Below are 27,138 nucleotides of genomic sequence, written 5' to 3' on the forward strand. Positions count from 1 at the left end.
ACCTGTTCGGTTCGCTTGATCCTTCCCTGACCACCAACGGAAGTATCTGCGACTACGGTTGGACCCAGCGCGTAACATGTAATTTAATAATATTATAAGGCATTTCTGGTACCTAATTGGTCAGTATAGCCCCTGCATGGCTTCCAGGTAGTATAGGCATTTTGAGCTATATATTAAGCTGTATAAGGACCCAGTCTGGGTTGAATAGTACTAATCCAGTTACTATAAAGCCATTTTTAATATTCTCTAATTTAAGATAGGCTGTAAGGAAATCTAACTTATCAATATAGTTAATTCTAAGTTACATATTATTTTCAATTAGGCAGCCATATATATGCTTTAAAACTGTAAAACAGCTAATATTGAGAGGTTATAAGAGATAAGATAAATGAGCTAGTATATAAATTAGTATAATATCATTTTTAGTATAGGTATAATTTGTAACAAACCCAAATCCCATTAGCTAGTAGGTTTATCTAGAAGCTATGAGGCGGTTCAGAACGAAGAGACTAAGCTGGGGGAGAAAGAAGCTATCTACGAGGTCCAGCGAGATATCTCACGGATTCTGCCGGCAATATGCCTCACCGCCTAGTGCACCGCCTAGTTCGGACCGTCACATAATTAAATAAGGAGTCATATAACTTCTATGCCTATTAAGGACTAATAGTTAATATTTACCCTTTTATCTGAGTATACTAATAGTAGTTCATAGTCTTACTAACCCTCCAAATAATTAATAAAATATGATACTTCAAATTAAATATAATTAAGAGAAAAATCGACTCTAGTCACATGATTAATCATTTTGCTACCTAATGGGTGTTAGGTGTTGGCCCTTTTCAGCCCTCGCTGGGCGCCTTCATCAGCCTTAACTTAACTACTCTGTATAGGCTAAGCTTCGCGCCCAGCTGCACTACCTCCTAGGAATCCAGGCTTCCCTACCTACCTAGGTAAGCTTCCCAACACAAACTAAAATCGTTGGTCAGGTGGCCTATGTACGTATATTACATACATATACTGAAATATTGGCCAGCTGCAGCCTAAAATCTGACGTGCCTACTTGTCTGTGCCTGCATCACGCCAGGCATCTACAGGCATCTATGAGGGGTAGTTACAGACCTCATCCGTCCTTGCATAAATCAGCAACATCAACATTATTCACGCAATAATAATTTGGGGCAGCCAACGATATAATTGTCATTGATCCTTCCCCTAATTTATTATATTTATTATTTAGCTCACTGGGGGAGAAGGAGAAAGATGCTTGTGCTGATTACCCTTCTGTTTGCGACCTGCCTCTTCCTCACGAGCAAGCTATTATTCCGAGACCCGCGCGCCTTGTCGACCACGACCATGACACCACAACTGGATGTCGAATATGACGAGTCACAATGCACCTTATTGGACCCTGAGCCTCATTTCCGAACAAAGTTTGGCCTTGGACCAGGCACAACAGTATATGGATGGCCGAGTAAAGGCGGCCTATATGTCCTCGAGTCCTGCAACGGTGTCGAGCTCGACTTCCTGCAGCTGGATCGCTTCAACCCCACGCCGAGCTCCCTAGACCCCGCAGAGGAGGACGCCCACTGCGCCAACATGCGCAAGCTAGGAGCAACTTGGTGGCAAAGTGAGGAGGCTTATGTTATAAACGCTCTGGGGGATTATAGTCCGCAACAGGTTTTGATTATTGGGTGGCCTCCAGGTGGAGGTGTTTGGGTTCTCAAGACGACATACTTCGATGCTATAAAGAAAGGTGTGAGCAGAATCAAGAATGCCTTCAATATGGAGGAACGGTGTCGTGCAATTGAGCAGCTGGGTGGCACATTCTATGCTGACCCAAAGGAGTGCCCAGACCTTGATTTGTGACGGACTATTTTTTTTTTCATTTCTCCCTTGGTTTCTGGACGTTTTTCTATGTTGTTAATCTTCACAACTTTACTTGGCATGTACCCAATGGTCGAACAAACATTGGAGGAGCCAGGGAATCGAGCTCTCTCTCAAGAACTCGAATCCTTCAAGGCCTGCATTCTAAGAAAGGGCTTATCAATACACACAGAAGGGTCTGATTCTAATCGAGAGTTATGCAGGGGTGATCTGCTCCAAATTTACTGCGAACCTGAGCTGGAACGTGTCGCCAATTAGAATTGATGAGACCTCAGAATAACTACCACCTAGTACTGTTGACATAATATTAATTCATCTCAAGGGATGTTACTGGATGTAGCTCCCAGAACACTGATAAAAAACGAACAAGAAAGATAATAGGACATCAACACCACACCCTGTTTTATTTAATGTGTTCTCTTCTCATTCAAGGAAATCCCCGTCCCGGCCAAACATGCATACATAGATAGACAGGAAACCTTCTATAGAGCGTGCCCTCCTCAAACAGCGATCCCCTTGGACTCCGTGTGGCTATTATTGGACCGCAACGACCCCGTCCATCGAATGACCGTTTCATAGATCGTAAAGCTAAGCGCACCCGATATCTATCCGACAATAACACTCACTCAATGTTAGCCGGATTTATCTTCATCAATCATCAATCGAACGGTCAAAGGGGGGAGGCCGGGGGGGGGGGTATTGCAGACACTTAGCCGCATGAGACGAGGAGTCGTGCCCTTCCGCAAGGCCGATACACCCTCGTTGACTACCACAGACCGCATACAGTCCAGAGATCCCTTGTACCGCTGGAGACCGTCAATGGCCTGCAGTCGCGTCTTGATCGTATCGAATGGCATTGTCGCGTAGACTGTGACGGCGCCAGCCATGGCGCCGGCCACCACCGTTGTCACGGGCTGGAGCTGGCTGTATCGCAGGGACAGGGATTTCAGATAGTCGAGAAAGAGGTCTGTGAACCGCACCATGGCATTGGCAGACTGCTTCAGCGTGACGGGGACGACACCGCGATAGAGACCTTGCAGACCTTCCGTTGCGACTATCATGCGAACGGCGTGGCTGGCCGACCTGTACAACTTGGGGCCGGTCCGATCATCAATGATTTTCGTTTTCAGCGTCTCTCCGGGCGTGACTACCACCACACTCTCGACGACACCGGCGATCATGCCCGCAGACATGTTTCCTAAAGGCGTCGCTTTGCCCGAGGCGTCCGTGCGGATGAATTTGCGTGCTGTGTCGAAAGCGAAGAACCGGATGCCTGATTTGGAGGCGTTGGAGATGCAGAAGGCCATGCTGCCTGTGTATAGATGGCCGACGCCATGCTGTCGGATGGTGCTAGTCAACAGCTTGAAAGGTGATTGAGGCCCTGATCCACCGCTCTATATAATTGCTGGAGAGTTTTTAGATATTCTGTGGGATACTACATATTCAGGTCAGCTATTTTCACTTGTCAGTGACATATACTCCGTCTAGTCACTATGCAGAAGAGGTCAGCAAATCGATATGATAATCAGATCTGACGATGATTTATCTCTTAAACTAGACGGAGAAGGGAAACACCAAAAATGCTCTAGATAAAATGTCAAGTCTTCACTTCAGCGTCTATCTAGAGCTTCAGTCATAACCTCTGGTTATAAAAATATATGAATTCCAGCACAAATCACGCTTACTGTCCACGGACGTTGACTTATAATGAACTTTGTGCTGTCTAGAAAGGCAAGAGGAAGGCTTTGCAGAAATGCATATATTACTACTATGGGAAATGCGTTTCGCCAACTATTTCCTGATTTCTGGAGGTAGATTTATACCTTAACTAGAATTACTCTAGTGCCTGCTAGTAACTAAGTTTCTTATAAAAATGCAAAAAAGAGAAGCAAAGAGCTGGTAAATGCGACCAATTATTGAATTCAAATTAATAGGTAAGACATGCATAGAAGTAAGATTTATGTACACTTATTATATTGAAACCCATCTTAATAATAATCAAAGTGCTAAATAATGACGTGAGCTCTCCGTCCTCTATAACTTATTATATGGCCTTATAATCCTGATTAAATTGTCTAAATGACCCTCTGCAAATCCCTACTCTTAGTACATTGGCCGTCTTCATACCTCATCATGTCGATATTGAGTTTCTCCTTACCGTTAGGCAGGCCGGTGATTTTGGAGAATACCCACACCTTACTATTGCCTTAGTATCCTCCACCTCTATAATAGCCTCGATGGGTTCTATGTTGAAGATCCCTGTCTACGGAGTTACACTAATATACACACGTACATCCATTCATGGACTGGACTGCACCGACCTACCGACCCAATGAACTACACTACTATTAAGTTCCAACTAACCAACCTAACCTGATGACCTAATTCAACTTGGAATCTCCATGATAATACTATGATTGGGCAAAGTTGAGTTGCTCCACCGGGGAGGAAGGACAGACAGTGGGGAACTACTCCAGGGGGAGGGAGGAGAGGAGAGGAGAGGAGAGGATAGGTGGAGGGGTTGTTGTTTGCTTTGCTGATGGAGAGCCGAGCCGACTCGGACAGACTGCTGTCATGGTGGGCCCAGCAAGAACAAGACTGAGAGGGCCAAGGCCGTAGATCCCAGGTGGAGGAAGACCCGCATCTTTGTCGGTTGGATTAACGATTGGGACATCATATGTTGGTACCTGCAAATAGAAAGTGGAGTTTGGAACTCGTCAGAAGCCGAATCCTGGACAGGGTTCAATTCCCGCAAGCCACATAGACAAATCGAAGTGTTGGCCATGTTGCATACCTGGTCATGAGCGCTGCAACCTTATCGTCTGACCTGGTACTGTAGGATGGCGCGGAAGCATCTTTCCTGGAAGTGGCCTAATCGAAGCGGACTCGAAGACCGGATGGTTGGTGGATGGCCAGGAGACAACAGCCATATCTTTGGATATAGATCGTTCGGTTCAACGCGTGGTGGGTTGAACTTTGAAGAGTCAACAGACCCTTGCTAAAGTGTTGGAACCTCGTGCTAGACCCCCGACTATTATTAGTGCTGCAGACAGCTGGCCTAATCAGGGACAACACCGATCAAGCCCGATCAATACACATCAACTTCGCCCGGCAGATTGGCAGCCTAAACACAGTTTGCTCGCCCTTGATTGGCCATTGTGCATACACATGGAGACAGGGATTCAGAAACTCATTCTGGCTAGATCAATTGCGCATGCAAATAACCGGCCAGTCGCAAGACAGGACTCCCCGGAAAAGAAGGAATATCAATACGATTAGATTAAACAGATGACACCAGGTTAAACAGGCGAGAAAAAAAAAAGCTCGAAGGACAAAGAAAATCCTGAACGCCGCATGGGAGGCGGTCCATGCCATCTAAACAAATAATGGTCACGCGCCAGTGGCAGACATAGTAAAGGCGCTTCTCATTGCGACCAACCAAAGGGCAATCCGTACTTATTCTGTCCAAAAGACGGTCAAAGAGGTAGGTGAATCCTCGAAGTGTTGCTTTGCAAGCAATGACCTGACTGGGCGATCGTTCGGTGAGGCAACCTAGTGAGATGCTATCTCGGACTGTAGAAAAACAAAAGGAAATAGTTATGGTTGGATGAACTATCGATGACCGCATCTGACAACGGCAATTCTCGTACTCTGTACTCCGTACCGTAGCCCGAGACAGGAACCCCTGTCAATCTAGATAAACTCCGATATCATGATGAGCCGCTTGAGAACGGTGCAGCGCCGCGTGCTAACGGTTGTCTGACCCCAAGCACTTCATACAGGGGTTCAACCGACTGGCTCAATTGTCGCCATTATTGCCATGTCAATCAGGAAGGTGCGTATCCCTTACGGCTGAATTAGAAAAACCGACTGCGACTGGTACCGGTATTAAGGGATTTTGTTGTTTTCTCTTCGTGGGGGAGACAGGATGGACTGCTCGATACGTTTCTTAGCTCCGCATGCCATAGATCACCCGCTGCACAGTTAAGTTGGAGCTAGGCCGATCACTCTCTCATGTAATAATGCAGGGTTGTTCCACCCAAGAAAGGGTTCTTCGAAAAGTTCAGCCCAACAGCAAGCCAGCAATAGCGGGTTGACGTCACCGGCATTCATACAAACAATTGATTTTTTGACAAATAGCGTTTCAAAGCCCGCGGATTGACAGGAAGCCGCGAGAAGCGGAAAACTTTTATTAGACTGCCAAAGAGGGTCCCTTGATAGAGGGCCAATCACGAAGCCCTCTGGATTTGTCACCTCAAGCAGCGAATGCAAGGTGGATAAAATCAAAGATCCATCAATAAGACAATGCTATTGATTTTAGTTTCACAGCCGGCCGGCAGACCAGGGTGACTCCACACGCTATCATTGAGGTAAACTGGACGCCACAAAGTGGCCAGGTATGGTTCCTCCCTTTTTTGTTTGTTTGTTGGTTGGTAAGATTGAGACCTCAGCTGTGACGCAGCCAGGTTATTGCGATATTCGGCGCATCACAGCATTTAATCCACGAAGAATCTTAAACAAACGTGAGGAAGATTGCATCGTAAGGAATCCTGGTTAATGTTCATGCTAAATACCTTGATCTGAAGTATATGCTAGCGCGTGGAATAGTTGGACGCCCAACAACACATCGGCTTTAATCGACGGGCCGCTCTGTGCAGTTTCACCCACACCAGCTTCTAGCATCGATTCCGGGATTAACAAGGTTGCGGAAATGTGAGTTGTTGTATTTTTCCACTCATCGATTGCACATGAGTCATGCGTATGTGGATTTTTGCATTGCATATCTTGCTAGCCAATGGTGTGCTGTGGATACCATGTCGTAGTATAGATGTATTGGCATTGACCTGAAATTTTTGGTTCAAAGAAGCCCATAGACACCACTTCTCGAAAGAACCTTCTAAAATCTTATAAAGGCCGACTTTCTGGTCCTGCTGTCCACGACTTCGAACCACGGTGGTCATCGTCTGAAGATTTCCGACGAAGTTTGCTTTCCCCTCGCAAAATGAACCCATCCAAAGTATCATACCTTCTGTCTGTCGGTTCTATCGGAACCCAAGAGGGGCCTGCTGCCAGTGAAGTTCGAGCCGTCGGGGACATCGCGCGACACAGTCCGAGGATAGTCACGACTCCGGTTAGCACACTCATGATCATCCTTTTAACCAAGGCTGACGAGTTTGTGTAGATGCCAGGGGTCCGCTGTCCCAACTGCGCGAAACAAGGAGTAGAGACGTGGGTGATACCGGGAAAGAACTGTCACGTCTGCGGCACGGCTTGTTGAGCTGGAATGGTGGTAACGGCCCAATGGGAAAAGCAAGATCCTCATTCAGCAGTATTGACTCGCAGCAGGTGAAATACACCTTGATCGGGTTCCTCTAGTTGGTTGAATGGGCGTAAGCAGGCTTAGAAGAAACAGAAGTCAGATCGAAACGAGAGAAGCTGGAGGAGAGAGGTCTGCTGAAGGATGTTGAACTGAGATGCACTGGTGCTTTGTTCTCATTTCAGAAACTATTTTGATTGGAATGGTAACGTGATGGTCAACACAGCAGGTTGAGATGGAAGATCGGAAGATTCGCTGGAGCACAGGCGCAATATGGTTAACCATTGTCTCTATGGGCATTGCATCAGCTGGTGTTTTCGATACAGTAAATGTGAAGACAATTTAACAATCATTTCAGAAATCAAGGTACCTGCGGCCTGGTCGCATAAAGAAGAATGAGTAAGCGTTGGTCTTTGTTCGGAGCAGTGCGAGGGCATTAAGAGGTCACCCCGGTCGCGTAACCAAATCGCACCTTCCCAGCTCACCGTTTGAGCAAGAACACACAACGCACAGCAATCGAAGAGCATCTGAAGATGCCCTGGCCAGAGCTCTAGAATTGGAATTGGATGTCTTTGATTCAAACCCCGAAGGACTGGCCAATACGTTTATACCAAGGCACTAGCAACGAGCCAAGGACAAGGTAGCTAGCGAGTCTCGCCGGCAGCTGTGATTGCATCACAAGAAACTGTTCAGACTGGTCAAAAAACAGTGGTCCAAGCTCAAACAGTTCACGAGCTGATCAAGTCAATGTTTTCGGTAAGTGCATTCTTCCTCTTTTGTTGAAAGCGGCGACCGTTTCTGACAATATCAGACAGTAACCCATCGAGTTCCGATTCCAGATTTCGCGTTGGATAACCTAGCGTCCTCCGAAACAACGACCAGCGATGGCATAGGTGGCGAATCGACATATGAGGAATTTTAAAATGATATATGACGCGATGGACAAGTGAAGACATCTCGTGTGCGCTGACGGGTTGAGACCACGGTGGACAAAACAGCACGCATGAAATGTCACTGTGTCCAGCACGCTCTCCGGCTGCCTTCAAAGGTCGTTATCCTCAAGACAGTGGAGACAAGCTGCGTGGTAAGTTAGGTGGGAATACTCAGAAACCGGATCTCTTCTGAGTGGTATTTTTGTTCCTGTTCTCGTTGGATGCCTCAAAGATAGAACTGATCTTGCTATATGTCCATGATCGACATCACTGCCTGTCTCTTTGAGGTGACTTCTTTCCACCACCCTCTTATCTACAGTCGCATCGAAGGCATTGACGTCTCCTCATAGTGTTTATCAACGATGTCGACTTCAATGACAAAAATTCATGGTGGACCTACCCACAGGACAAAGCGCAGTGTCTTCTCTTAGTCGGCTAGTGGGAATGCGCTCACTTTATAAAGGCGGGTTTGCGGCTTGCCTTCTGCACAGCATCAAAACGATTCCGTATTCGAGCATGACACAGTTGGAAAACAAATTGTCACTGCTTCTCTAAATGCGTCCGATTCTAAGTCTTTGTGCTAAAGCGACTTCAGTAACCTAACCCCTGTTTTGCTGCTAAAGCCGGTGTGCCGCACAAAGAAAGTGTAAGGTGAGTGATGTCCTATGTGATATGAACTGCCGCTGATCGCACTAACGTATAATTCAGACTGTTGTATTTGGTTGGTGATCTATATGGCGCCTTCAAAACTGGTCGAGGTCCCTGCAGCAGCTCATGGTCTGTTTGCAGTTTCTTTGCACCGCCTTCGTCCCCATATTCGATTTGTGACTGCTTGAAGATCATGCGAAACATCTAGAGGTCACAATGTCTGATCTAGACGTGGAATTCCCACATCGGCATCCACAAGATTGCAGTCCCGACAAGGGTATAAATATGAGTATCACTTCCAATCTCAGCGCAGTCCATTGAAATCAGATCTTCAGGTCATATTAATAGTATAGGCTTGCGGGTGGGTCTTTGAAACATTAGACCTAACCGCGGAACCATTTTCCGGCCACTGGCATGACCTGACATAAAAACGATCGTTGCTGGAATCAGCTAGAGGTTGGACCATGCACGAAATGGGAAACTCCTCGACTTTAGCCTAGCAAGCACAATCAAAACGGTACATGAGGACGGTGCGTGTGCATATTGGTTCTTATTGCATTAGTCTTCAACGGGTATCAAACTACGATTGAAGACATCTGCATATCGCTGAGGAAGCTGATTGGTAAGAGTCTGTTGTACACGACTTTTACGGGTAATGATGAGCTAGTTGATTGGAACTGTCGGATTGGGAGAGGACTGTACATCCCTTGCCTGTGTCGATATTATTAATTGAACATCGACCTAGATCGATAGGCTTTAACGGGGATATAGCTATCGGGGAGAATCAGGCATGAGGAAGCGTAGGAAATAATTACCGAGGTTGTCCACCGATAGCGGCTCAAGGGAGCGTTATATCGCTTATGTGTCAAGGGTCAGATATAATCCTGGTATGTGTTGGAAATACCCATATTCTTTCTGCCCCTGGACGAGATCGAGGTCAAGTGCCTGACGTCAAGATTTTCTACTGAAATTCATCCAACTAACTGTTGTAGAGTATGTATTCGTAGAATTGACTTCAGATCCATTCCCGCGTCCACTCCACAACCCCTCCCGCATATGATCCACGTGATCTGGAAGTCACCTGCAATCCTTAAGTCCCTCCAATCAGAATGCCTGTCGACGTCATCGGTGATTATTATCTAATTGACTACTCGCCGTCATCTTCAACCATTCAGCAGAATCAATCTCAACATCTATCTATCGCAGACCTATATCGAGAGCAGCAAATTCCAGCTTTCCCTTCGAAATACATATCCACCCCTGTAGCTAGCAGTTACCGACCGACAATCGGCAGTCTGCAATTCTTCTAGAAGAAGGGAGGCGCTGCATAAAAACTACAGGACACCCATATAATCAACAGACAGACGAGGAACTCCTCCTGAAGTACGGTCTACTATCCACCATGCCGGAATCTGCACCAGCAGAGAAATACCCCATCGGAAGCCGGGCTGAGTGCGAGAAGATGGTCCGCGACTGGGGGTTTTCGCATGTCTATACGTGGACGGATCCGAGGTGAGTGGTGTCGACATATACCTACATACCAGCATACACTACATATATATACGTACGGGGTTAGATAAATAGACCTGGACTTGGAAGTAGATAAAAATAGCACAGTGTAACTTGAATATTTCTTTTTTTTTTCTTTCTATTTTTTCCAAAAATAAATACCCTCAATACTATTATTTCTTTCTTTCTTTATTCCGGGACTACATATTATTATTATAATCTCCTCCCTCTACCAACACCAACCAACACCAGTACTAACAATTTTATTTTTATGTCTACAGCAACGCACACTACCCACCCCACGCCCACGCCGGCATCACAACACACCTCATCCGCCACGGCAGCCTAACCATCACGTACCCCGAAGACAATGCCACCATACACAACGGCCAGGTGGTCAAGGAGACGTTTGGCGTCGGGTCCAGGATCGATGTTCCTGCGGGGAAGATGCATGAGGTGTGGATTGGGAAGGAGGGGTGTGAGTATGTTATTGGTGAGTAGTCAAGAAGACAAGAAAAAGGAGTAGAAATGGATAGGAATAGATTGGGAGGGAAGGAGAGAGAAAGGAAGGATATAGAATATCCTGCTTGGGGTTGTTGTGGTTAGTTGAGGATGAGATGGATGATAAGGAGAAAGAACTGTGTCTTTTTCTTTGTCAGACATGTCTGTCTGTCTTCTGTCTGTCTGTTCTGTAAGTATATTCGATGCTGAAGCAGTATATGTACTTCTTTCATTCATTCCTATCTAATAATCGACTCTTCTTCCGTCTCATTCTTCTATGCAATATATATCATATATCATATATATCCTATAATCGAAATCGTCTGTACAAAACATCACATCGCGAAAAAAAAGGGAAGATGATGAAGAAGAAGAAGATCTTTACTTTTCTTTTAACGCTGTCGAAAAATCACGGAATCGCAGTCAATCATCTCAGGAGACGAATCGGAAATCGAGTCTGTATTGGCTGTTAGTCAATCATGATCATATGATTCCGTATGTGAAAGGTAAGAAAATAAGAAGGCAGACCGTTTATTCCCACTGTCATTGTTGGCAGCCAAGTATGCGTCGCGTTCTTCCGTCGTCATGGCGTTCCATTTCGCAGCTCGAGTTCTAGACAGACAGACAGATTAGCTAGCTGTTTCGAAGAAACGTCGGACAAAATGTCGACGTACTTGTTTTTCCAATCGTAGTAGAACTTCGCCGCAATAAACAGGACGAAGCTGTACGCGGCCAGACCGATAAGCACCTTGTTGCCCGTCCGGTAGAGAGGCTTGTCGTTGTTTCGATACACCTAGATCAACTATGTTAGCATTATTACTACTTTCTCATCTACTACTGGCACTTACATTATTGGCAATGATGTTGCTGGCTTGCACCGTCATGTTGTACAAAGCCGACGCCACCGTCCGCGTCCGCACTGACCCGGCATTCCGCGACGTCATTGCCACGATGGCTGCGTGCATATATGGACTCCCGATCAGAAGGATGAGAATCGTCCATCTCGCCCACGGGCTGGCATCCGCTGGGAGCACCTCCAGCGCGATCAGCAGCACCAAGTTCCACACTTCGGCCATCGCACCCAGCAGCAGCCGCTGATTGATGCGTTCCGACACCCACGTCCAGAAACCGAGGTTGACGATGAAGATGACATACGCCGGAATGGTCAGCAGGTTCGTCTGGAAGGTGTTGAACCCCATCGACTTCAGCTCCAGCGTGATGTAGTTGGACGCCGGGCTCGGCGGGATCATCCACGTCAGGCCCAGCAGGTAGATCAGCCACATGTCGTAGTCGCACAGCGCCTCCCAGAGGAGCTTCGGCGTCACGGCCTGGCGGTTGTGCATGCTGCCTTTGCTGGGGTCGTCCCGGATGACCCGGTTCACCATGATCTTCTCTTCCCGCTCGCTGAACCATCCCTTCCCGCGGAATCGGCCGGCCGTCTGAGTCGGAGAGGGCGGCATGTAGAACGCTGCAAAAATCCCGATCAATCCGGTGATGAGCCCTTCGAGGGCAAAGAGGTACCGCCAAGACCCTTTTCCGTCATGAATGTGCAAGAAGCCAAAGGCAAGGAACGCGCCGATAATGGCGGTTGCTTCGTAGGTGATCCAGAAACAGCTCAGACGGAGAGGAAGTTCCTTCGACTTGTACCAGTAGGAAAGGAAGAGAATGGTGTCGGGGATGCTGAGACATGTTAGTCGTCAGAATATTCGCAAGATGCAAGACAACTCACAATCCACCCTCGAACAGACCGAGGAGCGCTCGACAGGCGAAAAAGGAGGCTCGGCCCGTAAGAAAAGCCTGGCAAGAGGCAATCAAACTCCAGCAGACCATCTGGATGGGAATCCACCTGTCTGGCCCCAGCTTCTTCGAGACGAGTTGGGAGGGCAGCTCCGCGCAGAGAAAGCAAATGTAGAAGATCGTTTGTCCCGTGTTGTAGTCGTTCGTGTTAATGTTCAGATCCGTCAACATGTTGTCTGATAGAGCCTGGACGATATTTCCTCGGTCGAGTTGCAGCGCGAAGAATGTAAGACATGCAAATGTACAGATCCGGAGATCGATCTAACCAATCGTCAGTAACTAATTTAATTATTCTCGCGTATACGTCTAGTCTATTACCCTTCGGACAATCTTCTTCTCCTCCCACTCTTCCCACTCGAAGTCGGGATCCCAGCGATGGATGCCCTCGTATGTGTCGATCGGCTTGTAGTAGCGGATATCTTCAGTCATGTCAAAAGCCGCATCGTCCGCTCCCTTTGGCCTCTCCCGTTCTTCGAGAGAGCGCGGAGTCGAGAAACCGGTCGTAACTCCATGTTCATCACTCGATGCTGGAGATGGAGTGACAGACTGCTCAATCCCTGACTTCAAGTCCTCTACAGCCATTTTGGAGTTGAGCCTGATGATTGCCGGACGAACGCCAGTGCTTGTAGAAAAGTCTACAGGCCCTCCATTATATAGATGCCGAAGTCGACAGCTTGACGACCTTTGCTTTTTGGCGTCGTCAGCCCAGACCTCCTAGTTAGCGATAGGTGTGAGGAATAGACCTTCTATAGTTGGCCTAGGCTTGTATCCGACACCTCCACCCGTCACATGGCGGAAGCCACGGAGGCCGTGGATGGAGACCCTGGCTCGTGGCAGAGGGAAACATTATCCAGCCGTCACGGGTACTCTCCGGCATCAGATAAGATTTATTGACGAGATCGGCGGCAGCGGTCGCTATTGTCCATTGGACGGAAGCAGTATACAGTACGGAGTTCCCAACAGTGGACCAGCGACGCCGGACACCGACCACAGCAGGACATAGCATTGACGACGACGACGCCCATGATGGCTGGCACAGACGCAGACTCCTCTCTGACACATAGCAGCACCCTGAATAACAATTCAACTTGAATGAGAATAGTCACCACGACAATTGCGTGCATTCAAGAGAATTGACGTTATCGCCGGCGGGGCGATCCCTGCCTCGAATGTGTTGTTCTGCATTGCGTGATATCACGCAAGCCGGCTCAAGTTGACGTTATCGGCGAGGAATCAGAAGGCAGCTTCTTTTGCGCCATGACTGCGGAGGAGTTGGGCGATAACGGAGGAGAATATTGCATTTTTGATTTCAAATCGCATTTTCAGCAGTTCCATGGGTCAGAGCAGCAATCATCAGACATTCAAAAATAATAATGAGGAGAGAAAGTTGTTGCTATCAAAGTGGATCGAAGGTTGGCGTGGGGGGATGACTAAGCATGTGGAGAGATCTATAGACAACATATCAACAATGTCAACAATACAAAAATAATGGACTGTTCCTGTACGTATGCAGTGAAGGAGTTCATTTTTCAGACTTCAGATGCCATTCTCCAACAATAAGATCAGAGTATACGAACACCATTACGACGACACTGCTGGCTTATATACGTAGGTCGTTGTCTACGTCATGTCCCTGACAGCTTGTCCTGTGCAATCTCCTCTCATTAGCACGCCATGAGTGTCTTGAATTGGACGGTCTCAACTACTCCGTAGAGTCCAGCCTCAGAGCAGCAGCAGAATTTTCAAAAATAGTCTATATTGGAAGGCATTATACTTCTTCCCTTGTCACGGCAGATCTGCAAAAAATGACGGGATATAAACACAGTATCAGGGCATACTGTAGATAATACATATGGATTTATTGGATTCATCACGTGTTCATGTTGACCTATGTCCACGCAAGCTCAACGTTCGACGTAGCCTGGAGCAGATTGGAGTGATCATTATTAATGCGAGATCGGATCTGAGAATATAAACGGCGTTCGAGTATTGGTTTGTCTACTAATATCAATCGAAAGAAAAAGGAAAGAAGGCGCATCCTTAAAGGAATATAGAGATAAACTTTTGTCCTAGCCTGTCTATCCCTCTCAGTGAGATGTTCTTCATCAGAGTCACCTCTATGCCAGCAATCGGGTCCTTCACCCGTAGATTTTTCCCAGATAGGCAAGATATCAATCAGTTAGAACCCTGCGGAGGAACGGAAATATACTTGCCAATGATCTTCCAGCTCTCCACGGAGAGTAGAGACAAGTACGGAGTATGTACCAGGCGCCAAGGTTGATGTCAACCATCCCTTCAATCACGCCATAACATAAAACGGCAAACGGCAATGAAGAACAAAAAATGCCGATTTGCCAATGATCAAGTACATACATAGAGATAATGACATATTTCGATTATCTTTATCGAAACTCTGCCCTAGCCCCACCTTCGGACCTGGATTACGATTGCAATTTACGGAGTATGATTTACTGGGACAAGGCAGGCCAATCTGACGTGGTTTGCATCAGTTACCCCGCAGGCGCTTTGCGGAAAGCAAAGCGGGATGGCATGATGACGATGATGAAGAAGAATGGAGGGTGGAATGAGGGAATTAGTAAGTTGAGACGATGGGGAACGAACAGTCTACGTAAAAAAATAAAAACCCCTGGCCTCGCACACTGTTATCAACTCCGAAAACCCTATCTATATCCATCTTTCATCAAACACCAACCAGTATAAGCAGTTAAAGTACGACTACTATGGCTCCCTCGCTGGTCGAGACTCTCCCTCTGCGGGCTGCGACCCCATCCAAGACCAAGGTCACCGAGGGCTTCAACAAGGAGTTCGTCGGCCTGAGTAACACATACGACCAGAAGGACGAGATCAATGGGACGGAAAAGCATGCTCCTGCGTCGTTCCCTCACTACCTCCCTGTCTGGGACAATGAGACTGAAAGGTAAGCATTCTTTCTGCCAACTTATTCCTCTCGTCTTGCTGATGTTGTCCTAGATATCCTCCCCTGCAGCCCTTCGAGCACTACGACCACGGAAAAGACGCAGACCCGACCTTCCCCGACCTGCTCCCCAAGGACAAGGCTCAGGTCTCGGAGATCACGCCTTACATCGGCTCTGAGGTCCGTGGCGTCCAGCTGAGCCAGCTGACCAACGCAGGAAAGGATCAATTGGCCCTGTTTGTGGCCCAGAGGAAGCTGGTTGGTATGTCGTATAACCTAACTCCCTTCTCTTGCTGGTATCTAACTGGACGACCGCTGCAGTCTTCCGTGACCAGGACTTTGCCCACCTGCCCATCGACAAGGCCCTCGAATTCGGCGGCTACTTTGGCCGGCACCACATCCACCCGACGTCCGGCGCGCCGAAGGGATATCCGCAGATTCACCTCGTGCACCGCAGCGCCGACGACAAGAACGGGCTCAAGTTCCTGGACGAGCACACCAACTCGGTGACCTGGCACTCGGACGTCACCTACGAGCAGCAGCCGCCCGGCACGACCTTCCTGTACCTGCTGGACGGGCCCACGAGCGGCGGCGACACGCTGTTCGTCAATATGGCCCAGGCGTACAAGAGGCTGTCGCCGGAGTTCCGTAAGAGGCTGCACGGTCTGAAGGCGCTGCACTCGGGCTTCGAGCAGGCGGAGAGTAGCCTGGCGAGAGGAGGCATCGTCCGGAGAGACCCGGTTGCTAACGAGCATCCGGTTGTTCGCACGCATCCGGTAGGTCGAGAAACCCCCTGAATACAGACGAAAGAAAGGAAAAGAAACAAAGCCCTAATACATTTATCTTCCTTCATAGGTAACCGGCGAGAAAGCCCTCTACGTGAACCCACAGTGTAAGTTAAACCACACTCAAGCATCTCAGAAACACACCAAGCTAACATCAACATACGAAGTCACCCGCAAGATCGTGGGCTACAAGAAGGAAGAATCCGACTACCTGCTGAAGTTCCTGTTTGACCACATCGCCCTGTCGCAGGATCTCCAGGCTCGCGTCAAATGGACTCCTGGAACGGTTGTCGTTTGGGATGTACGTATCATATTCCCCTGATAAGCTTCCTGCCTATGCCAATGTCTTGTGTCTCTGGTACTGACTCCCTGCATTAGAACCGTGTCACCGCCCACTCTGCGCTGCTGGACTGGGAGAACGGGCAGAGACGGCACCTCGCGAGGATCACGCCTCAGGCGGAGAGGCCCTTTGAGACGCCGTTTGAGGGTGAATAAATAACAGTGTCGATTCGATCTAGAGAAGAAGATGATGACAATGACGACGATGATGTATGAGGGTCTCACTCATCATTGAATGAATGCATGTACATACTTTGAGTAGAGCAAGGTTGGATAAAATCAGAACGATTTCTGCGACGGCCATCAAACAACCAGAAAGAAGGGAGGAGAGAAAAGGAGAGAGGCTGATCTAGACCATTGTTTATTATTAGAGCCAATAGTTAGTTCAGCGTGCTCATGTTCATGATTGTTCTGAGTTCCTCATTTGTATTTTCTTCAGTAAACACTGTGACACGAATATGCGTGGTAATAGCTGCGCAGCTGCATGGTTAATAGTTACCACAATTGAGGTTGAGGCCGGCCCCGTTTCCTCCCAACTTCACCGTATGGTACACTCAACTGTACATAGGATAACAACCCAAGTGATACAGGATACAGGCCAGTCCACAAAAAAAAAGACTGTGTAGTTTGTACAGCAACTGTACTTTTTACCACCAATTCGTACCAAATCTTCCACTCGACGACGCGTCGCTGTCAAACTATTGGAATTATTTCTTGTCCTCATCGCTATCCCTGGCAGGGTCTGCACGCAAAGTGTGTTGAATCAGCTCGTCTGAGACGGGGAATGAGAGTCGTCGGACATTGACGCATCTTCCAGAGGGGTACCGTTATAGTTGTTGTGCGCATGTGAAGGAAAGTTCGCGAGAGTCGACTGGGGGCAGCGTGTCAGGGGTGACAACTCCTGGGATACCGTGCTGGTTGGCCGAGTAGGCACATCCGCTGCGTTAGTCCACGTATCGCTGGTAGAAAGGTGGTGATGATGGTGATGACGATGATGGTGATGATGCATGATAAAATTCTCCGATGAAGTTTGTGAGACGAACATGGCAGGAAACACTGCAGAACCTGCAGAACCAGCTGAACTCCTGAGCAGCGTGATATGCTCCGACATCGTCGTCGAAGTCCGCACATCTTCGACGTGGTACGACCGGGACTCGTCTCCTGAGGAATTTGTGTCCATCTCCTGATTGCATCCACCGGCTTGCTTTGAATCGTGCGTCGTCTCCCTTGTCAACGACTCTGGATCACCCGCCGGTACGAGTGCTAGATCTTCGAGATGTTCCCAAGTGATCGCTTCACCATTAGCGAGCGGGACGGAGCCCATTTGCACGTTTTCATTAGAGAGAGCTGATGACATAGCTGAAGTTGACTTCTTGATGATTGTGCGGCTGAGATAAGAAGTGAAACGAGTCCTTTTCAGACCTTGAACTTGGTGTGAGTCAGCGGCCGCGACAGCGGTGAAATCTGCAGACTCAATCGTTTGAACGAGAGCAGGAGATATATACGTTGGACAGCGCAAGTCAGTTTGACAGATGTAAATCATTAAGCCAGCATCGCGAGAGGAAGTCTTCGTGCGTGCATGGTCATCGTGTTTGTTGATCCCCGAAAGGAAGGAGTATGCTGCCTCGCTCCTGCCGTCAATCCGCTGCCCGAACGTGGACACTGCATTGACAAACCTGGACCACGAACAAAGCTATCATCTAGACTGGCCTCTTTCGAACCGGCTGAGAAAGCCGACGTTCCACTCACGAAACACCCTCGCCGACATTGGCAAAATACCATTGCTCCGTCGCAACGCGTCGACAACCTCGGTGAAGATGTTCATGGGCAAAAACAGCTCTTCCAGGGAAATGGGTGCTGGGCGGCCCTTCTCGGGCTCGAGAAGTCTCTCCACATCCGTGACATCCTGATAGAAAACCTTTAGCGCCCGTCTGGCCATGATGCTGTGGTCGACGCTGCAACTCGAATATCGGAGGTCGGGGTTGAAGACCCAGAGCTGAAGGAAGTCAGGACATGTCAGGACTTCATCTGCAGATATAAATAAAAGGCAAGCGATTGATTACGCACCAGCATTCCGTCTCTCTCTCCGGCGTGAATGACGAATCTCCTCACCCCCTCTCGCTGGATCATCTCGAGCAGTTGCGCGCTAACTATCGTCTCTGTCGGATAATACTCCAATAAAGAGCTCTCACCGTCCCTCTTTTCTTCACCAGGTAACTGCTTATGCGACGGCCACTTCGCAGATAAATTGGCTTTGTAGAGCCTCCATCCATCAGCTACACGGTCTTCCATGCCCAGGATGGCACCACATCCTTCACATTCTACATTTACTCTGGTAGAAGACAGCCCGGAGGAAGTTGGAGCGGCCACTTCTGACTGTAATCAAAAGAATATGTATTAGCGATTAATCAAGGTAGAAAGAAACCTGGACAAAAGACATGAATGAGAAGAGACAATGGTCACGCCAGCAGATAGAATCATCTAGTTTTAAAAGCTCATGGACAAAAGATAGTATACATTCCGCAGAGCATAGCCCGTCCTAAGGCCGACAGCAGATGATGTACCCCGCCGCGATCCCACGGAGCCCACTTCTCTGGGCATGTCCATGCAGTCATGGAACAATTTTTCCGCTGGTGAAATAAACGAGGCGGCTACCACTCTCATATCCCCGATGTCGAGACAAAAGAAACACAGAATCAGATCGTGCAAGGAATAGTAGTAACAGGTTGATATCAGACAGCCTCAAAAGAGTTCGGACTGGAAAGATGAAATCCATCTGTGTACTTGCAAGAGGATATCTATCTTTATCCGGACGCGAATCTTTCGATGGCCGTTCTTCTCCCATACCACGTTCTTCCTTGCAGAAATGAAACTGTGCCTGCCTCAAGGGAGATGAGAAGGATTTTCTGGAGTTGAGTTCGATCTTGGGCAGTAGTATCGAAGGCCAGATCACGGGCTCAAACATGAGCGATGAGGCCTCCTTCTTTGTTGCCCGGAATGGTTGCACATGTCACTTGCACAGAATGGTTGAGTGTCTACGGTAAGCGCTATGTAACAGGAGGGGAGGTGGTGGCGAGTCGCCACAGCGAGAAGGGAACTTTCGAGCAAAACCAAACAATGGACATGTAAACAAATGATCTTTATTTCTCACCTTCTTCAATCCCTGACAATCCACCTCCGCCACCAGAAACGAGGCCACATCGACGAGGATCGTTCCTGGTGTGGCCACCACCTGGCTGGCTGCTCCGTACCCCTTGATCGAGGCGGTTCGATCCTCGGCGGTTTCCTGTTGCTCACGCTCGTGTTCAGGTTCATGCTCATGTGGATCGGGTTTGTGGCAGTGCCAAAAGTCCATCATCTCCGCCCAGTTCCCGCTGGGCAGATCTTTCCACGTCCATCCGCTGGCAGCATCTTCGCTGGTTGTCTGGATTTTGGTTCTGGTTCCGCCTAAGACGACACGACTGCAGAACCGACAGTGTAGAGCCGTGCAGGCAGACATATCCTCTGCTGTCCACGGAACGAAATCGTCATCTTGCAGGCCGTTGTTCGGGGCCATGTCCACTCCCTCATCCTGGTCTTCTGGTAGTCGGAACGAGAACTCCCTTCGCGTTCCGGCAGCGGTGTCAACATCATCTTTGACGCCTACACGGTGTCCTGCGAAGTTCAGAGTCCTTCGCGACGCCTCACTAACTCGTGCAGGAAGCTTCAGTGTCTCTGCCACCTCGACCTTCTCATTGCCCTCGCCGTGCGTGAAGTATACTGTGACCGCCCGTCGAGACTCTGAAAGAGAGATGGTGGATTCATGCTCGGAGCTAGGCGGTGAATTCGGCAGTGAGACATACAGAGTCAGCTGGCGGATGTTTGCCAGCAATTCTGCATGCATGTAGATCGAAGGCGAAGCATCATCAACGAGCGCGAGCTGTTGGGATTGCGACATTTTATCAAATTGTCCTTTAAACGCATCACTATAACTTCGGGAACGTATCGTTGACCTGCCACATGTGAGCAACCAAGCGAGTACCTCTGTCTGACGACTCAGTAGCTTGTTTCCATAGGCAAATGCGTAGATTTAGAATAACTTCTCCTGAATTCTGTAAAGGTCAACTGATATCACCACATCATCCAGTGTGTCTGTACCATGATACAGGACCTGAATATGAACTTGGAAGGTTTGTTTGTGTCAATCTTCAGAGCTCAAGGTCAAGGTCTGCTCTGTTGTGGCAGAAGAGCTTCTGTGAGCAAAGGATGCAAAGGATGCAAACAGCGAATCCTAGCATCTGGTGTTGGAAAGGTGTGAATGGTGTGTTAATTGGGTGGAGGGTCCGTTGGCCCGACGTCTATATAAGCTTACTCAGAGCTGACTAAGCCTGAGCGCTAAACCTAGAAGGGAAGGGCCTTCTAACATCTGGGATGGAAGTCACATGACTCTCAGGCAGGTGGCCAACTTGGCAGTGACAGTTAACCTCATCAGCTGGGTACCTAATTCACTGTTCATACCAGCCTGTGCCCTGCAGGAGGTGAAGCGAAGCTATTGAGAGGTCATATCACCAGGTGAGCTACCTTAGGTAGGTAGCGTCCGAGTTACGAGTATTCCAAGAATAAGACTCGCTTCCAACCTGGACCCAAGGTGCTTCTCTACAGTCTCTTTCAAAATTTTACAAAAATCTTGGTTAGTCTTATAAGCTTCACAGGGGCTTCGCTGTATGCTTTGCGGGCTCTTTACAGGGACAATAGGGTCAATCAGGGGCTGAGAATTTGACGTTCCCAGGTGCAGGAAGCCTATACTACTTTGGGATAGCGACTAGTATTAGATAATCCAAATATGTACTAGGTATATTAGGGGTAAAAAGTCATGTGATTTAGAATGGCAACAAAAAGGACGCTAAAACGAAAGATATGTCAATCGAGTGTAAGCTAAAAAAAAATTAACAAAATATATGAAAATATATTTTTACACTTATTCTTTTGGATCCCGATTCTTATATGACGATAACAAGCTGGGTAACTTTTTATTTTATAAAATAACAAAAAAATCGCCTCTCCAAGGAACAAGAAAAATTGCGCATGACGGGATTCGAACCCGCGATCTTCCGTTGAACCCAGAACCAATGGACTAGTCCTACGAGACGGACGCCTTACCACTTGGCCACACGCGCTGATTGGATACTAGGCGCGCACATCTAAAGTTTTATGTACAGCAAAGCACCTTACCAACCCACCTGGCGTCAATCCGCCTCCAAGACTGATCCCACAAACCCACCCCAACCGCGAAACTCATCAGCAAACTTGACGGCCGCCTTTTCGTAGAACCGATCGGGATCGCCCCACGTCTGGGCCGCCTCCTTGAGGGCGCGGATGGCCTTGACGTAATGCGCGTCGGTGGAATGGTCACTCCTGAGCGCCTTGCGGGTGGCCCAGTCCCAATCGCGTCCCTGCAGGTCGTAATCCGTGATCCGGTTGAGGTTGATCTCGGGCCGGAGTTGCGCGATGTAGATGGCCACGGTGATCAGCCACCACTGCCGCACGAGCGGGATGTGGAATTGCTCTGGGATGAGCGGGAGGAGGATCCGCACCGCGTGGCTGGTTGTCAGCAGGTGGACAAGGAAGAAGTCGTACTGTTCTGTGTCGGTCGCGACGAGGAGGGCGGCGGCTGCGGCTTGGCTGTCGCGGAACTGCGTGACGGGGTCTTCGATCTTCCATGCGTTCCAATGGTTGAGGAGGGCGGCTTCGCGTTCGCGGAAAAGCGTCTCCAGGTTGTGGTCGCCTGGCGTGGCGAACAGGCCGTTGAACCGCATGTCTGTGCGGACTTTTTCCAGAATCTCCAGAGGTGACGAGCTTCGGTAGGACGGTTCGGCCTGGGAGTAGGATGGGTCGTCCAGGTATTTGTGGATGTCGTTGTAGCAGGTTGCTGCTAAGGCCAGCGCTTCCATGCCCACATCACGGCTGGACATTTCCAGGGCATAACCAATATGGATCAGAGGATGGCCAACTGTACATCTCAGCAATAAAAACAGAGAATTTCTTAGAAAAGAGACGTACGATCGGCAGCAACAGAGTTGATCAATGGCTCCTTTCCCGTGAACAGGAACTTGTACAGGACAGCTTTCCAGTCATACCCCTGACGCACCACTTCGTCTTCGAAAAAGTCTACAAACGCGCGCTGATATCTACCTCGTCGTCAGTAGAAAGTTTACAAAGGTAATAAAGAGCATGGGGGATTTACTCTCTCTTCCCCAGATAATCCCTCCAGTCCCAACGGCTGATTTCACCAGGCGCATCCGTCCACGGTTCGAGGAGCTTGGACTTGACTTCATAAATCCGATTCAGATCATTCGCATCGGCGCCAAGCAGGTAGGCAGAGCTCAGGATCTACATAATTCATGTGAGAAACCAGAAAAATCTTTACTTGCTCCCTACTCTCTCACACACACACAAAGCGAAACAAAAGAAAGATCAAAGGAAGAGCAAGAAGACAATATGGGAACATACATGCGGCGCATGGTTATGAAACCGCCTCTCATTGTACAAGACGGCGTAATTGGCATGGTTCAGCTTGAGGAGATGTTTTAACGAGCGGCCGGATTTCTCGACCGCGGTCTCGATCTCGTGAATCTTGACGGACGGGATGCGGATCGCTTGGTCGGACCGGGAAGAGAAGAATCGGGACAGATAAGAAGCGACAGAGAACATTCTTGCGGAAGTAATTAATATATGTACAGAGTACTGTACGGAGTATGTATGTACGCGTTGGGGTGGCACTTATTAAAATAATTAGAAGGTGGGGAAAACTTAAATAAACCTAAGTGAAGGGCGATGCTCGAACACTGCTTAACAGGATGAAGTTCAATGCACGGCACATATCAGGAGTGTTCCATATCTTAGCGCAGACTGACAGTGCAATCAAAATGGCACCGTCAGCTCAATCTTGCTGGGGCTGTTGGCGGTATTGAAATGTCAATGGAGCTTGGAGAAGATTATGTTGGGGTGCGGAGATGGCGAAAGCTATGACATATGATGCAAGCTGCAAACTTGTCAAACAGGAATAATAATATCATTTGCAGGCATACAGTAATCAGGTTGAAAATTGATATATGTTATACACTTGTCTAGTGTTTACTAGATTGTACGTATCACAGGTTGAGATTATGACTGTTCTAGTCAAATCTCGCTCATTTCGCCTCCTTTTCCTCTGAAGAAACTTCCTCAGCCATCGGTTTTTCTCCTACAGGGATACCCTGAGCAAGATTGTCCAGATTGACTCTGGGGCCGGTGAAGTTCTTCCTGCCGTCCACAATCCACTGGAAGACGGATATCACGAGGACAATCCCGAATGCAGCCACACAGTAGTCTGCAATTATTATGAAGTTAGTCAATGCTCGTCTCTACTGTAATATCGGGGCTACACGACGGGCAACTTACTCATGTTGCTTCCCGTAACTGGCAGGTCTGGAGGGAAGAGGAAGAGAACGGTAGTAAGGATGATGTACGCCAGGGAGATCTATCAAGCATTAGAGTCCGGATTTTGCTACTGCCTGCAGAGTACTTACCAAATTGGCTGTCCAGGCAAAGAAAGATGGCAGTTTCCACGGCCGCTCCGGGAGCATCTTTCGTCCTCGTAGGCAGTTGATCAGAATTGGCATGCCGTATGACAGGTCAAGTGCGACCACAGACGATGAGATAATGGCGTTAAATGCGCTAATCAGTTAGTTTGAGTGTGCATTAGAACGGGAATTGTCGCTACACCCACCTTGATGACCCTAGGAAAATGCAGCCGAAAATAATGACGAGTATTGTGGTCAGATACAGAGCATTGAGAGGCAGACCAAGCTTTTTGTGAACCTTGGCAAAGAAAGGAGAAGCCGGCAGGCCGCCGTCTCTGAAGGAGGTCAGTTGCAAGTCGACAGGTCTTTAGCAGAGTGAGGTTTACCTGGCAAAGGCATAAATCATGCGGCTGCTGGTGGTCATGATTGAGGTCGTTGCGAAAAGCAGACAGACCAGGGGAATGCTGTTCCACGTTAGATATCTGGCGTCAACCGGCGCTGGAGACTTACATCAGCAGGCAAATTGCACCGGCGTGATTTTTAGTCGCGTTGTCGAGAATCTGGAGAAGGGGCCCAGCAGGAGAGTTGATAATGTCATCGATATTCCCGGGAACAAAGAGCAGGACGATCAGAAAAACGGCTCCAGTAAAGGTGCCAATGGCGACACAAGTCACCATGATTTTGGGCCCTTCAATACAAGCGTTGGGGATTTCTGTCATAGCCATCAATATTCGGTCGACTAGGTACAGAACGAGTTGATTACCTTCGATCATGTGGGCGACGGCATCCTAAGGTTGTTAGCTGCAGGTAGGAGCTATATATAGGCAGGATACATACAAAACCAGTGACACCAAGTCCACCCTGGAGCAACTGTCATCCTAGTTAGCATTGCAATGTGCTACCAGGTTACAACGACCTACTCCAAGCAGCCATGCAATCCCATCCGGCCCTAAAAGAAATTAGTATGGTCCCGACAGATCATCGCAACTGCACTTACAGCCGGTTTGGTTGATAAATTCCCGAAAAACAAAGCTAAGCAGAAATAGAGTCAGTATCTCACGACCAATGTAAATGGGGTTGCCGTACTCTCCAGAATTGAAGTGTGGCGATGAACACGCCAACACCGTTATAGAGATGATGACAAAGCCAGTAATCGACCAGATGACTGCAGCGATATCAGTACTCTCTTCCCAATATCTTCAAGAGGGGCCATACATGCGGCTCGCGTAACCCATGGCAAGGCAGAATTCATGAATGCATTAATGAAGAACGCGACGATATTGTAGCCGATGTATATCAGGAACTGATGCCACCGTTGGGCCACATAGGTCTACAACCGTGTTAATAGAGCGGGCGATAAATCAGAGCAGGATCCATACCGGGTGCATTAGGGAGATGACCCCGAGGATCAGCTGGCTTCCCAGAAGGCCACCAGTGGCAACGAGGGCGACCTGACCGGTCAGCAAATGCTTCATCGTGTATCGATACAGCATCTTACCCATCCAGCGACATTAATCCAACCGGTGACCCAGGACAGAATGGGCACCCACTTCTCCCAGGAGACTATGGTTGTAAGCAGTGTTCGACGGAGAAGTCGTCAGGTCAACTTACTGACTGTTGCAAGACAGACATCAGTTTCTGCAGGGACTTTGAAATGACAGGAAAGGGTGTAAATACTCACCAGCAACCCAATGGTATTGTCCACCCGCACTGGCTGATTGTCAGAGACCGCAATGGGAGGGAGCGTGCAAGTCACGAGGAACTCACGTGGGATAGGCCGAAAGGAACTCGGCGAGAGAAGCGGCCATGCACAAGTTGCAGATACCAGCAGTGACCAGACCTGTCGCGAGTCAACACCACCGCAGTCACCAGAGTTGACAACAGCTTACCCCAGACCACACTTGTACTGCCACCCGATGGGAGACTCAGATTGAGACTGGCGGACAGAGCAGTCCATGACTAGATCGCGTTCGTCAGTGGCATCCAACAAAACGACGGTCTCCTCGACGTACGTTCAGAATGGCAAACGCAAGACCCAACATTGACCTGCGATGCAGAATATTTCATCAGCTTCCAATTCCCTGCTTTATTCGAAATCGAATTGAAGATCTCTCCAACTTACAAGGCCGAGAAATTGCGCTTCAATTCGGCCTTGTGGCCCATGGCGGCCAGCTGCGCGTCATCATCGATCTGAGGACCCTTCTTCATCGTGCCAGCTTGCCGACCAGAAACGCGGGAGCAGGACGAATTGGTCGATTTCCACAAGCGCTTAAGCCAATGCAAGAAAAGAAGCACTGTCCAGGGAAGATGAAGAACGAAGGAGAGGGAAGAAGAATCTCAATCTCCTCTGACGGAGCACAGTATATCCGCCGCCAGTTCTCTCGAGCGGGCGACCCGTGGGGTCCCCAGTCCTTTTAACCCGCGGGGATGGGGATGGGGATGGGACCCGCCCGGTGAGCCGTCCAGACTGGATCCTGACTCCAGAATCTGGAGTCAGCTGAGATACGGAGTACTCCGTACCTGATGATGCCATGACGCTTGAGTTTGGCAGGTCCAGACACCTTCCTTCTTTCTCTATAGCCAGGTACCTACATTTACTGATGATAAAAGCCTAAACCAGATGACATACGGAGTGCATGCTGACACGCGGTAAGGGGTACTCCGTATGACAACTACCATTCGACACAACCGCCGAAGTCAGTCCAACGGCTGTTACCATCACGGAGGACGCAGCCAGTCGGACGACTCCTAGGTTTAGCACCATAACGAGCTTCGGCATGTTAAGCTTCGGCATGGTTGTCGAAGAAGCCTGTGAGATCGACGGTTGTGGGGGTTGGTGGGTTGCTCCGTCAGCGGCGCCGGACTGATTAAGTTGATTCGAAGCCGAAGTCGCGCAGTCGCGCGACCACCAAAGGATAGCAGTTCATTTCGGCGATATTTATGAATAATC

General features: G+C 48.6%; 11 protein-coding genes and 1 non-coding gene across 12 annotated transcripts; 3 read left to right on the forward strand and 9 right to left on the reverse strand.

Annotated features, from left to right (window-relative positions):
- Positions 1–1,260: 1,260 nt before the first annotated feature.
- VTN77DRAFT_1037 (uncharacterized protein) lies at positions 1,261–1,866 on the forward strand (the record flags this gene model as incomplete). The annotated part of the gene is made up of 1 exon (XM_069416725.1): positions 1,261–1,866. The coding sequence occupies one exon, from the start codon at positions 1,261–1,263 to the stop codon at positions 1,864–1,866; it is 606 nt and encodes a 201-aa protein (XP_069273103.1).
- Positions 1,867–2,516: 650 nt separating this feature from the next.
- VTN77DRAFT_1038 (uncharacterized protein) lies at positions 2,517–3,191 on the reverse strand (the record flags this gene model as incomplete). The annotated part of the gene is made up of 1 exon (XM_069416726.1): positions 2,517–3,191. The coding sequence occupies one exon, from the start codon at positions 3,189–3,191 to the stop codon at positions 2,517–2,519; it is 675 nt and encodes a 224-aa protein (XP_069273104.1).
- Positions 3,192–7,300: 4,109 nt separating this feature from the next.
- On the reverse strand, positions 7,301–7,728 carry VTN77DRAFT_1039 (uncharacterized protein; the record flags this gene model as incomplete). Its single annotated transcript, XM_069416727.1, has 2 exons — positions 7,301–7,491; positions 7,572–7,728. 2 exons carry the CDS (start codon positions 7,726–7,728, stop codon positions 7,301–7,303), a joined length of 348 nt encoding a protein of 115 aa, XP_069273105.1.
- A 2,455-nt stretch (positions 7,729–10,183) lies between these two features.
- On the forward strand, positions 10,184–10,791 carry VTN77DRAFT_1040 (uncharacterized protein; the record flags this gene model as incomplete). The annotated part of the gene is made up of 2 exons (XM_069416729.1): positions 10,184–10,293; positions 10,572–10,791. 2 exons carry the CDS (start codon positions 10,184–10,186, stop codon positions 10,789–10,791), a joined length of 330 nt encoding a protein of 109 aa, XP_069273106.1.
- A 432-nt stretch (positions 10,792–11,223) lies between these two features.
- Positions 11,224–13,170, reverse strand: VTN77DRAFT_1041 (uncharacterized protein; the record flags this gene model as incomplete). The annotated part of the gene is made up of 6 exons (XM_069416730.1): positions 11,224–11,248; positions 11,320–11,403; positions 11,466–11,584; positions 11,640–12,471; positions 12,521–12,849; positions 12,907–13,170. 6 exons carry the CDS (start codon positions 13,168–13,170, stop codon positions 11,224–11,226), a joined length of 1,653 nt encoding a protein of 550 aa, XP_069273107.1.
- A 2,159-nt stretch (positions 13,171–15,329) lies between these two features.
- VTN77DRAFT_1042 (uncharacterized protein) lies at positions 15,330–16,803 on the forward strand (the record flags this gene model as incomplete). The annotated part of the gene is made up of 6 exons (XM_069416731.1): positions 15,330–15,526; positions 15,580–15,785; positions 15,845–16,299; positions 16,379–16,415; positions 16,476–16,609; positions 16,687–16,803. The coding sequence occupies 6 exons, from the start codon at positions 15,330–15,332 to the stop codon at positions 16,801–16,803; spliced, it is 1,146 nt and encodes a 381-aa protein (XP_069273108.1).
- A 607-nt stretch (positions 16,804–17,410) lies between these two features.
- VTN77DRAFT_1043 (uncharacterized protein) lies at positions 17,411–18,190 on the reverse strand (the record flags this gene model as incomplete). Its single annotated transcript, XM_069416732.1, has 1 exon — positions 17,411–18,190. The coding sequence occupies one exon, from the start codon at positions 18,188–18,190 to the stop codon at positions 17,411–17,413; it is 780 nt and encodes a 259-aa protein (XP_069273109.1).
- A 153-nt stretch (positions 18,191–18,343) lies between these two features.
- VTN77DRAFT_1044 (uncharacterized protein) lies at positions 18,344–20,584 on the reverse strand (the record flags this gene model as incomplete). The annotated part of the gene is made up of 3 exons (XM_069416733.1): positions 18,344–18,643; positions 18,715–19,023; positions 19,799–20,584. The coding sequence occupies 3 exons, from the start codon at positions 20,582–20,584 to the stop codon at positions 18,344–18,346; spliced, it is 1,395 nt and encodes a 464-aa protein (XP_069273110.1).
- Positions 20,585–21,706: 1,122 nt separating this feature from the next.
- VTN77DRAFT_t141 lies at positions 21,707–21,803 on the reverse strand. The gene has a single exon. It is a non-coding gene; the product is annotated as a tRNA-Thr (tRNA).
- Positions 21,804–21,872: 69 nt separating this feature from the next.
- VTN77DRAFT_1045 (uncharacterized protein) lies at positions 21,873–23,337 on the reverse strand (the record flags this gene model as incomplete). The annotated part of the gene is made up of 4 exons (XM_069416734.1): positions 21,873–22,636; positions 22,687–22,814; positions 22,871–23,016; positions 23,137–23,337. The coding sequence occupies 4 exons, from the start codon at positions 23,335–23,337 to the stop codon at positions 21,873–21,875; spliced, it is 1,239 nt and encodes a 412-aa protein (XP_069273111.1).
- Positions 23,338–23,816: 479 nt separating this feature from the next.
- On the reverse strand, positions 23,817–26,396 carry VTN77DRAFT_1046 (uncharacterized protein; the record flags this gene model as incomplete). Its single annotated transcript, XM_069416735.1, has 19 exons — positions 23,817–23,995; positions 24,067–24,145; positions 24,195–24,342; positions 24,395–24,523; positions 24,575–24,652; positions 24,699–24,900; positions 24,952–24,976; positions 25,026–25,058; positions 25,109–25,137; positions 25,186–25,220; positions 25,275–25,353; positions 25,404–25,518; positions 25,568–25,639; positions 25,687–25,751; positions 25,870–25,898; positions 25,956–26,028; positions 26,078–26,147; positions 26,201–26,234; positions 26,311–26,396. The coding sequence occupies 19 exons, from the start codon at positions 26,394–26,396 to the stop codon at positions 23,817–23,819; spliced, it is 1,560 nt and encodes a 519-aa protein (XP_069273112.1).
- A 129-nt stretch (positions 26,397–26,525) lies between these two features.
- On the reverse strand, positions 26,526–26,982 carry VTN77DRAFT_1047 (uncharacterized protein; the record flags this gene model as incomplete). The annotated part of the gene is made up of 2 exons (XM_069416736.1): positions 26,526–26,675; positions 26,818–26,982. The coding sequence occupies 2 exons, from the start codon at positions 26,980–26,982 to the stop codon at positions 26,526–26,528; spliced, it is 315 nt and encodes a 104-aa protein (XP_069273113.1).
- Positions 26,983–27,138: the final 156 nt, after the last annotated feature.

Source organism: Rasamsonia byssochlamydoides (genome assembly GCF_041956645.1).
Source record: "Rasamsonia byssochlamydoides strain NRRL 3658 unplaced genomic scaffold VTN77scaffold_115, whole genome shotgun sequence".
NCBI classification, from domain to species: Eukaryota; Fungi; Ascomycota; class Eurotiomycetes; order Eurotiales; family Trichocomaceae; genus Rasamsonia; species Rasamsonia byssochlamydoides.